This window comes from Ruditapes philippinarum, unplaced genomic scaffold, assembly GCF_026571515.1.
Source record: "Ruditapes philippinarum isolate M1 unplaced genomic scaffold, ASM2657151v2 ctg662_1_1_1_1, whole genome shotgun sequence".
Taxonomy (NCBI): domain Eukaryota; kingdom Metazoa; phylum Mollusca; class Bivalvia; order Venerida; family Veneridae; genus Ruditapes; species Ruditapes philippinarum.
Genome location: NW_026865029.1, coordinates 1 through 12,175, shown reverse-complemented (window position 1 = coordinate 12,175; position 12,175 = coordinate 1). Strand labels below are relative to the sequence as shown.

At 33.4% G+C, this 12,175-nt stretch overlaps 1 protein-coding gene across 1 annotated transcript; it reads right to left on the bottom strand.

Annotated features, from left to right (window-relative positions):
• Positions 1 to 3,645: 3,645 nt before the first annotated feature.
• On the bottom strand, positions 3,646 to 12,144 carry LOC132727623 (pappalysin-1-like; the record flags this gene model as incomplete). The annotated part of the gene is given in 13 exon segments (XM_060713195.1): positions 3,646 to 4,143; positions 4,421 to 4,587; positions 5,245 to 5,383; positions 5,617 to 5,782; positions 6,627 to 6,837; positions 7,187 to 7,377; positions 8,305 to 8,551; positions 8,956 to 9,181; positions 9,451 to 9,531; positions 10,141 to 10,322; positions 10,686 to 10,771; positions 11,409 to 11,537; positions 11,981 to 12,144. Coding segments are annotated over 13 exon segments (2,199 nt in total), but the record flags the coding sequence as incomplete, so codon positions are not given.
• Between the last annotated feature and the right edge of the window lie 31 nt (positions 12,145 to 12,175).

Sequence of the window (12,175 nt, the reverse complement as noted above, 5' to 3'; positions counted from 1 at the left end):
CGTTTAAACTTGTTTTTTAGCATAAAATAAAAAGAAAATTTGTTTGTTTGTTGTGTAAGATGTAATTTTATTTCATCTCGTGAACTTTAAAAACAGTATTCTCACTCGTGGCTACGCCACTCGTGAGAATACTGTTTTTAAAGCCCACTCGATGAAATAAAATTTCATCTTACACACAAACAAACAAATATCCTCTATGTGTTTGCCGGGAAATACGTTATCATTTAACGTTCCCGCTTTTTTTCATGACGTTACGTCATTTGTTTATATGTTTATTAAAGTTTCGGCTGAAGATATGCAAAGAAAGCATTGAAAGCGCTACCGATTTTACATATAGAGTTTGTTATTTCTTAAACATTATAATTTTATATATTTCAACACTGCACAAGGAACATTCATCACGTTTTAATATATATACCAATTGCAGCATTTAGAAGAGATAATAATCTACAAGACATTCTCGTTCATAAGAAACATAATAAACTATTTTTTCAACAGCCGAATTCCTGTGCTCCTTGCAGATCCAAAAAGTGTGCGATTTGTCCGTACGTTATTGAAGCAGACACATTCATTGGTGTGAACGGAGCCTCGTATAAGGTTCGAAATCAGATCACGTGCAAATCTACGAATGTTGTGTATGCAGTTTATTGTAAGCGTTGCGAACGTTATATTTATGTTGGAGAAACAGGGGATACGTTGTACCAAAGACACCTTCTAAATTTATCCAGAATACGAACCAAGTACAACGATCCGTTAGCGGCGCATTTTTACACGAATGACCACACAGTAAAAGATTTTCGATAATGGGGCTGGAAAAGCTATACGGGAATGACCAATACAGAAAAACAATAGAAAATTTGTGGAAAAATAAATTAAGAACCTATAGACCGTATGGAGTTAATACAAAAGAATAACGCGGCAGACGGCAACCAACGCCACGGCGGACGTCGTTCATTGACGTTACGTCACTTCCATTGTTTTGTTTGATATATTTGTATGTGAAATAAATGCTGCTGAAGAAGGCCGCAAGGCCGAAAGCTACGGCAAATTTAAATAGCGTTTTTGCTTATATATATATATATATTTATTATATACTTATAAATGAAATATTGAGAAATATTGATGAAATAAAATGCGTATTTTCATTTTCCGTATTTTCACTGTAAAAATTTATTTTTCACTGCAGTGAAACATATTTTCCGTATTTTCACTGGTGTCTTGCCGGACTACTTTCTTTTAAATTCTGCCAGTACTCAATATTTATGGGAAAGTCTTTCAAATTTTAATGTCCAGAAAGAGAAAAATGTATATAATAAACAGAAAATTCAAGTTTTTTCTATAAATACATGATTTATTTTCATCTTGTGGCATGAAAATTACCATATTTCACTCGTGGCTACCGCCACTCATGAAATATTTATTTTCATACCACTCGATGAAAATAAATCATGTATTTATAGAAAAAACTTGAATATCCTCTATTTATTTAATTTTACCCATGAAATATGGTGCTATATCAGTCAAATATATTTCATATTTTTTAAAAATAAATATGAAATATAAATATGAAAGTAGGCGGAGTCAAAACTCATATTTATTTTGGGGGACTTCTTTCGCCATTTTGTTTGAAAAATCTGATAAATACAAAACAAATTTTTGTTGAATTTTGTTTTGAAAACGGTCTAGAATGATAGAAAATGGTCTAACTAAGAAAATTAATCCGAACACCAATATCTTTTATTCAGTCATTAACGCTGTACAGACGTTTAAAGAGTTGTTTACGTGACGTCACAATGTAGCGCTAAATATCGCGTGCAAAAACAAGACAATAATTATATTATTACGCGCTGTACACTTGCAGTTGCGTAGCAAGCAAGGGGGTTCGTAACTTTTTTCTTTGATAATAAAATTAAATAAAAAGGTTATTTTTTCGTTTTTCGTGAAATATGGTATATATTTTCACTCAACATGATAAAATGCCAAATATTTTCACTCGCCGTCCCGGCTCGTGAAAATATGTGGCATTTTATCATGTTTCGTGAAAATATATTCCATATTTCACTCAAACGAAAAAATATCCTCTTAATATTTCGTTTTTAAGTATGAAAATTAATATTTCATGAGTGGTGGCAGCAACAAATGAAATATGGTAATTTTCATGCCACAAGATGAAAATAAATCATGTATTTATAGAAAAAACTTGAATTTTCTTTTTTATATATATATTTTTTTCTTTTTTGACATTAAAATTTGAAAGACTTTCCCTTAAATTTTGTGTAATGGCAGAATTTAAAAGAAAGTAGTCCGGCAAGACACCAGTGAAAATACGGAAAATATGTTTCACTGTAGTGAAAAATAAATTTTTACAGTGAAAATACGGAAAATGAAAATACGCATTTTATTTCATCAATATTTCTCAATATTTCATTTATAAGTATATAATAAATGTAAATATTATTTCTCAACCTTTTTAACGCATGTTAACCAAAAATAATTGATTTATATTTATGTATTATGGGCCGGAGGCCTTAGACCACAAATACAGTTATTTGAATTGAATTGTAAAATAATATAATATTATTGTAAAAGTTACAGAATACATGTATATACATATATATTCTTATATTTTTATTTTGTGTAAAAATTGCCTTTTTGCGTACACAGCAACTATAAGCTAGCGCATCTTAATTTATGAACTAAACTTTAAAAGTTTTATTCATGTTAAAAATATTGAATTGCTTAATCATAAATTTAATGGTTGATACTGGAAGGAAAAAACACTTTAGAATATTTTATGAATTTTGTTTCATTATTGTTTATATAAAGCTTTATATATAGAATTACAATCTTCATGCTGCAAGCAATTATTGTAATAAATAAAACAGTTTACAATCCATTCAAACTACCACCGTCTACAATATTTTATAGACGTGAGTGTTATCTATGGTCGGATCTTGTCGTATGTTCTTCCATTAATTATCAAGGATTATTTTTATCAAAAGTAATTATCAACAATTAACTTGTGAAGTTTTCCGACCTATTCTATACATTTTCACTTTATTTTTTGATTTGCTCTTATACATTAACCTGTATACATACGCACGTTAATATCATTACTTTTATATAAGATTGAAATGAATTGCATGTTTGTTAAAATAACGCAAAGTAAAATCAGAAAAGCAAAGCTGTAAAATTCGTATTTCCTTATGCAGTATCTTTTAATTAAAAATATATGAAGTGTTATTTCATTCAGTATATTAAATTACATGCTCGTTCTACTTTTTTTCGTGTTTTATTTAATATACTCAGTACCGGTAGTTGAATTTATTTATGATAAATCAAATCAATATGGGGCAGTAGTTTCGGGGGAGGTTACTAGCACAGCATCGTCAGCAGTAGATAGGGGAGGAATTTTAATTAATGATCCGGGGTGTAAAGTATTCGGGGAAGTAACCAGCATTACGAACTTGCTGCATGGGGAGGTAACTACAGTCTCGCTTAAAGCTTTAGGGATGACCTTTTCGTGGTTCTGTCGAAAAAGTTCTGGTGAATTTATGCACGCTTACTCCCATTGGCCAGATGCAGTACTAGCGTACACCAATGACCCGAAAACATGAAAACGAATGTGACATTCAGTAAAAAAGAAAATTTCAATTAACTTTATTTCATTGTTACATCAGTTTTTTTATGTGGACATTTTGGATGCGTTTATTAGTCTATGAAAACAAAATCGTCAGTGATATTAACACATCATCTAATTGGCAATATATGAAAAAAAAACTTGTTATCAGAACAAGAATGATACATAACATATTTAAAAAAGCATTCGGCATGTATTGAAACAAACAATAATATTCTTAAGATTAAAATGACAACAAGCATTGAGAGTTAATGAATGTATTGTCTGAGAAAATGGCGGCATATCAGCCAACATTAAGTATTCCAGTACGGGTGTTTATGCCTTCTCTTGCGACGTCTGTTCTCTATAGCTAGCGGGTCCTTGCATGCGCACTCAACCGTGCAATCCTCGGGCATGGGTAGCACCATACCACCTAGCACAGTGGACGTGCAGCAGTCACCCCCGTCCCAGTCGCACACATCCCGGTTATTACTGGCATCGCAAAATCCGTCACTGATGGAAAACTGAAAAGAAAATATATTTCAACAAAAGTTGAATCAGCTATAAGGCATATTGATCGTTTAATCGTCGAGAAAATGTGGTCTTTTAATCCGAAATATTTTAAACATCTAATTATATGTCGTAATTAATCTCTCTTATTTAAAACTTTACAAAATGAACACTGAATGACAACTGAAACATATAAACATACAATAACTACTTCAAACGTGGCAATGTTTGTTATTACAAGAAAGCTGTATCATAGATCGTATTCTCAAGAACCTGCGTTAAACGCCCTACCTCTATACACGGTTCCACACAGGTGATATGACTGGGGCTCGGATCCCATTTCTGGAGCACTGTACACACTATCGTGTCCGTAAAGTGGTCGTTTTTGTTCGCAGACGACTGAAAGCTTCGTAACACCGGACTGTGACCATCCATACAAGATATTGTACATTCTGATCCTATAAATAAATATATATTCAGAACATTTTATTTTAAGTGAATATTTATGTCGTAATTTTTTTTTAAAAAAGATTCGTCATAAATTTAAACATTTAGTTTGGGTTTAAGAACTTAGTTTTAGTCAGCTGTTTGATCAATTATGTCTTTTGAAAAATTGTTCTGACTACCGGGTTTTACATTTGTCTGACGCGGTCGCGACTTAAACGATAAAACTATTGAGACATGCGGTGTAAAATGTGTCTATGAAAACACTATCAGCGTGTCACCAGGTTGACTGTAAAAAGAACGAAAGAAAGATTTCTATTAGCTGTTGCACTGTTCAAATTTTTAAACATCATAATTGTAGTGAATAAGGGAAAAACTGTTTTTTTTCTAATTAAATTTTGTTCACAAACGTTATGATTCACTCACATTCACTCATCTCTTGTAAGTTTAGCGTTAATAACCGGGACACACAACCCATTTGCTAATATTAAAGCATTTATTCTGGATTCATACTCACGCACCAAGACTGTTTACCTAATCGTATACGAACAAAGGTATATAGATATGGCTCTTCACTTTGACACTGGCTTATATATCGTTAAGATAGGGATTTAACATAAATTCGTCCATCATAAATCTTTAAAATGGTATATTGAAACAGCATGACTTACCGGGAACAGTGGAATCGCAGTCAAACTTAATATTTCCTTTGGACACCGGAACAGGACAGGTTTCAGTGCCATCTAGTGGACATTCCTGCAACTCTTCATTCCATTCACCGGTTGACAAGCATGTAACTGTTTGAAACGCCTATAAATAGCATTATATATGAAGTCATATAGTCTAAAAATTAAGAACAAGTTTCAACAAGGCATGGCACGTAGATGTAATTTAATTTAGAACAGAGTGTGCAGCAATCATCAAGCAGGTTTTAGCTTTATCTGTTCTTGGCCGTCCGGGTTGTATTGTATTGAATTATAAATATAACAACTAAAATATCGTTATTATGATGAAGTCTTTATAAATTTATGAAATAAACTGACCGCTGAATCACCCGGGCAACTCATATTGCACGTGCTGCTACTTTGAAATCCATTTGTGCACACATACGCGCCTGTGAATATGCGCGGTAACGGTTCACACGTGTTTGGTACACATTTTGGCCCAAACCATTCCCCGTCTTCATCACATATAATGCGAAGGAAACGTCTGAAATTTTAGAAATTAATGTTATAGATCTAATATTGTAATGTTTTACACGCTCATATTAATAAAATAAATTTCTTCGACAAAACAACAAATAGAAGATATTAAATGGCTGTTAGTTCAATACTTAATTTCTAGAACGAGTTGAATAAAATTATTTTAATCAACGAATTCAAGAAATTCAGTTCTTTTTATCACATACCCGAAATAAAGGCTGTTTAAAATGAAAAGTTTTTTTTTTTTTTTTTAATGCGTTTATTTAAGGTCGCCGCCGGAAAGCCCATATGGGCGACCGTACACTCAAGTCGGGTCATCCTAGAGCGTCCCGCCGAGATTTTTCGTCGATTTTTTTTTCCAGCTTTATTGGTGGAGGAAGACCCCAGGTGCCCCTCCGGGCATTATTTCAGGCTCGAGCGGGCACCTGGGTAGAACCACCGACCTTCCGTAAGCCAGCTGGATGGCTTCCTCACATGAAAGATTTCGACCCGAGTGAGGATCGAACCCACAGTGGTGAGGGACCTGTGATCTCAAGTCAGCGACTTTAACCACTCGGCCACGGAGGCCCCCTAAAAATGAAAAGGAAAATTTTTAACGTCTTTATACTTTGTTTGTATAACACATATGACGTCACGTCAAAGTATATGCACGACCGTGCAATACCATTTTACGGAGGCACAAGAGCGGTACGTACGGGTATGTGATAAATCAGTGTTGTTCACATTAAGCATATTCTTTCGGAGGTGATATTAGAATGGATTTCATTGTAATGTTTAGAGAAACCGATTATATATTGTTGTTCAACGACTTTATCGGCAGTTAACATAACAACATTTTACAAGATATATACCTTTTCTTTCTTTCATCTTGAACATGGTATCCTTCCTGACATCTTACTTTACACTGGGTGCCAACAGGCTGTGGACCTTTTATACACGAGGTTGTCTTCAGTTTACCATTGTCATATGTTATAGGGTCCAACGCTTTACACTGGATAACGCATGCAGCTTTTGGCTTTGACCAACGACCATTTCGTTGACAAGTGAGACTCATATCATCTCCTGGGAAATACAAGTCGCATACAAATGTTCATGAAGACATAATTTAGAATACTGTATGAAGCTATAATATTATGTTGATACAAAGCAATGACAAAGCAAAAATGATTTATACTGAGGGCAACTTCAGTAGTGAATGACTTGAAATCTTGATACATTTTGTATATACAATGTACACGTATATTATACCTTATGTTTTACTGTTGAAATTATATTCATTTTTATCAAATTTGAGTGCATTATATATGAAATTTATATTGTTAGTTTTTTTCATTGCATATTGTGAAAAGTTGGTAGGAAAATGAAATGTTATGCAAGATGAAAATAAATTTTCAACATTAAGGCATCTTACCAAGTACTGAAGCTGGTTTGTTACATTTGAAGTGGCAATTTTTAGAGTAAAAAGTTCCCTCAGGACACGCTACAGTAGCTTGTTTGACCGTCGGTTTGCCACAGTCTACAGGGGAGCATATTAAAGGGGACGAAGTTATCCATACACCGTTAACACACTCGGCTTTGTTCTCGTGTCCATTTACATAATACCTGAATTAAACAAAATCAAAACCGCATGTACTAGGTTAGATCGAGCGTATTTACCCAGTAATAAAACCTGAGACCGATCGCCAGTTATAACTAAAATTTAATATGAGACTTTAACAAGACTGCAGACAGCGGCCGTATTTTCTCAATGCTAGATAGTTAAATAAAAGAAACATAGGAAAGGAGACGTAACTCTGCAAAATAGCTTAGCAGACTTACATGCCCTTTATAGTACATTTCAAGTTTGAAGTAAATACCTTTAAATAACGGTTTTTGAGAGAAAGCAAAAAGTCTAAAAAAAAGATAAAATCAAGCAAAATATATGTATCTTCAATATTTTTTAAGAAATGTACCTTGAAAAATAAAAGTCAAAAAGGGGACATAACTGAGAAAAGATAAATGATAAAGTAATCCCCCCTTAGATCTGAACCGGTACTCTAAGTTTGGAGTGTCGAAGAGTTTTAAAGAAATTGACCTTTGAAGAAAAAACATAAGAAAAACACGAAGCATAACTTTGTCAGATTATCTGAACAAAAGAAAATCTAAATTGAAAAAAGGGGCATAACTTTGCATTACAATAATTTTGAAATGGCGTCCTTTCATGGCTATAAACATGTATACCAAGTTTGGTATATAACTTCCATAGTTTCTGAGAAAATGGACTTTAACGAAAAGATTAACCAACGCCGACGCCGATGCCAACGTCAGCAAGTGCCATTGGTCATGACAATACTAGCTCCATTCTTTCGCTCCCGAAAAGTGGGGTTAAAAACGGATGTCCTGTACATGTGTAAACGTGTTTTATACATTTCATCAACCAGTATGTTTGATTTAGAATACCAATTGCTTTACATGTATTAACAAGAACAAAACTAAATGTACTGAAATTCAACTGGAGTAAATAAACATGAACAGTAACCCGAAACCTACCCTTTGTCACATTGTATTTTACAAGAATCGCCATTTTCAAGACCAGAACACACTGCTTCGCCATATTTGACTTTGAACTTGTTGCACGATTTTTTCGTGCATTTATCGTTGATACATACGCCATGCTGTGGATAGTAGACTTCGTTGTTTAAACATGCTGAAATTCCGGGTGGGTTAATGAACGGACTAGATCTTATCCTGACGGCATATATCCCTATACTTGAAAACGTGAAGGAAATAATTGCCCCTGTAAGAAAAGGTAAAGCAAAATAACGCTCCCAGCAGTAAACGAAATAACTCTTAAACTCCCATAGGAAAATTAAAATATCATTTTGTATAGGACGCACTTAAATAAAGCACCGAAACTAGTCATATCAAAATGTTTACAAACTAACAAAATATACTTGATATGTAATAAAAACAACAATTAAGTCTTTTTATTATAAAACAAATCGCAACAATAATAAACCGCTTTATTTCATCGGAACAAACTTTCTCGCTACAATTTGAAGCGACAACAGTATTACACTATAATTATAATGTATGCGAATGCTTCTTGTACATAGCGAACACTTATCAAGTATGACAACTCTTACAAAGGAAGATAACTTTTGACAGCAGCAATAAAATAATATATTATCATGAACTTACCTTTGGTCAGATGGAATGGTTTGCTTAAATCTTGTACCACTGGGACGAGGACAGGATTCTCTTGGCATGAAATAGGAATGCTTTCCTTGGTCAGAGATGTAACAGAATCGTCAGTATTTATAAGCTGAACATTCATAGACTTTTTATCGTGGTTGAAAACAGACCGCCCATCAGATGCAAGGTGTACTATAACAGCGATAGCTACAACTGGCTTATATATGTGTACCTGGGATGAAAAGAACAAAAACTGAATAAAAATAAATGTCAGGAATCAGAGAAAAAAGTGAAAAAATATATTGCAAAGCAACGTCACCAATCGTCATGTATAAGAAAAGACGAAGAACATTTGATAGAGTGGGTTTGAACATGTTTGTCACTTTATGTATTTGAACTATAATATTTTAACATATTAAACCTGCAGTTTGTTACACATTCTAAAATATGTTTTCTTTGTTGCTAGAGTTGAAAATGAATTAAGATTCAAAATAAACATACACGGATCCAAAAGTCTCCAGTCACGTCGAAAAATTCACCACAGGGCCGCCAGAAAGTGTCTGGTGGGATGGCATCGCATTTCTGAATATGGAAAATATTAAAAAAACTTATAAGAGTAAATCAGCTTGTACATATTAAACTTCTTGATATGTTAAATGTAAATAATGTGTGGCATTTACGTCTTTTATAACATTATAACGGAAAGAAATTGTATTTCATATATGCTTTTTAACCTTTCATAGCATGACAAACATCCTATTTTTTTGTCAAATATTTCGCCGGTCAAATAACTAGTTTCAGACTTTTAAACAAATTTGTTTCTAAGATAGACTTAGAACATGTACCTCACATCATAAGAACGTATGTTTCTTTACTACATGCATGTTCTTGTATAACTAACGTTTGCATGTCAATTTTGTTGGAAACAACTCTTTTCTCCTATATCGCTCGAGAGCAGTAAGGCACTTTATAACACGGAACCCCGACGATGGTTAATTTCCATACTTTGATCTGAGCACGAGTAGCTCGAATTCTACGATACTTACCACTTGGATACATATTTTATTTTTTTTGCTTTATATAATTATTGTCTGTTCGGTTGGTGTAGACAGTGACAAATATGCATGTACAAATTACACGTGCATTTATCTTAACAATGTAAAGGCGTAATTATAAACATTAGCTAGAGACCTGTATCTTTTCTGGTTTTCCGGTTACAATGGAAGCCGGACAGTCTGCTGCTTGATACTCGGGGTTTGCACTGGCCTCAACAGCCCATTGATCGTAGAAGCCGTCCGGAGGGTTCAAACCACACACTCTTTTCGAATCATCGCATGTGTCAACAGGAGACCAAGAGCATAAGCTCGGAGAACCTAGATTTTTGGAAAACAGGTATATGAAACTTAATTTTGAAAAAAAAGAACAAAGGTAAGTTGTTTGGCAATAAAAGGTAAGTTGTTTGGCAATAAAAATAATGAAAAGGTTTTTATAGATAACAACACTTTTAATTAAATGATATAGGAAGTCCTGTTTTTGCTTGTTTTTTTTTTGTAAAATAAACTCACTCAGGTGAATGAAAAACGCGTAACATTATCACTTATATGAGGTCATCGACAAAAGATATATTCTAACGACTATATCTCTTTTATTTACATTGTGTGTATTTCAATATTCTAAATATATAATATCAATACACTAGAAACATTGGCACAAATAAACATTAACGTAAAAGAGACCTTGACATTTAAAACCCTCGTCTACTGTGCAATCCATTGAACACCCATCTCCGTCCACAGCGTTCTTATCATCACATTCCTCGTTGCTATAGCAATAGAAAACATTATAACATTACCGTGAAACCTCTATAAAGCGGCCCTTCATAGAGCAAGAATCCTGCTACTTTATTTATTTTCTTAAAGTTGCCACTCTGTGTTTGATTTTAGACACAAAAAAGTTTTTTTTAAAAGGGATGTAACAAATGCGTCCAGTATGTTTACGAGGTATGCGATCAAAATTAAACCGGACTTTAAAGATTCTTAAGACCTGTACAAAATTTACCAATCCAAATGCGAAATATCCGTGAGTATGGGGTAAACGAATGACCTGATTAAAACCAAATGAGGGTTAAATCAGAAATCACGACCATTCTTCATACTTTTAATGTAATGCTGTATTGTAGCGAAATGAAATCTATTTACCCATGTCGTTATTTAAAAAGATTTCATGAACGAGTGGTTTTTGTCACTGATTTCAAATCACTTGTCCCGCGGGGTTCGAACCAGACAAAGATTTTGGATTAATTCGCGTAAGGACTCTGGATTAATCACTGATTGATAAAAACTCAAAATAGCCATATGACCTAAGACCTTTACATAGTATTTTTGTTGTTGTTCAAAAAAAGGCTCAAACTCAGACTGTCACAATAACATAAAGATTTAAACTTCACGTTGGTCGCTTACCCGTTAATAAGACCATCTCCACAGAACGGTTGACCATGTGTGTACACAATATGGGGAGAGTTCACGCTTGTTCTCGACGCTTGTATTGTTTGAACAGTGTACTTGTATGTTATCCCAGATTGGACGGTACTTTAAGATAAAAGAAAAAAGGAAAATAGAAATTTAATGTTAGGGACATAACTATAGGTAATGATAAAGATGATAATGATAATCACGATAATAATGATGTCGTTGTCGTCTTGCTAAAACTTTAATCTAGCTTAATATTTAAACATTTCAAAAGTTATCAACATGAAATATGAAATTCTTGCTTTTCATGACAAGGTGTAGTTGTTAGACAAGGGACATAATTCTGTAAGCAATATTTTTGGAGTTTTGCCCATTTTAACGTTAGCACCACATGCGATGATCTTGTTCTTTATATTTATCTGACTCTTAATATTTGCTCATATTCTGTATATATTCTTAGTTTAATTCAAACGTTTTTCATATCTTCATAATTATGAGATTTTACATACGTGTATGAATACATGTAAAAACGACCAAAGGATTCAGACAAAACGTAAACATACGTATCAATAAATTGATTCTCTGCGGTGATTTTATGTTGATCAGCATATGGAGGATCTCTATTGATCTGATATTCTGGGATGTTTTTATGAGAACATGTCGGAAAATCAGGCTCTGATACAATTTCTACAGCATCTATAGCAATATAGCTATCTTCTGAATGTATCTTTACCTGAAAATATTGATCATTATTATTT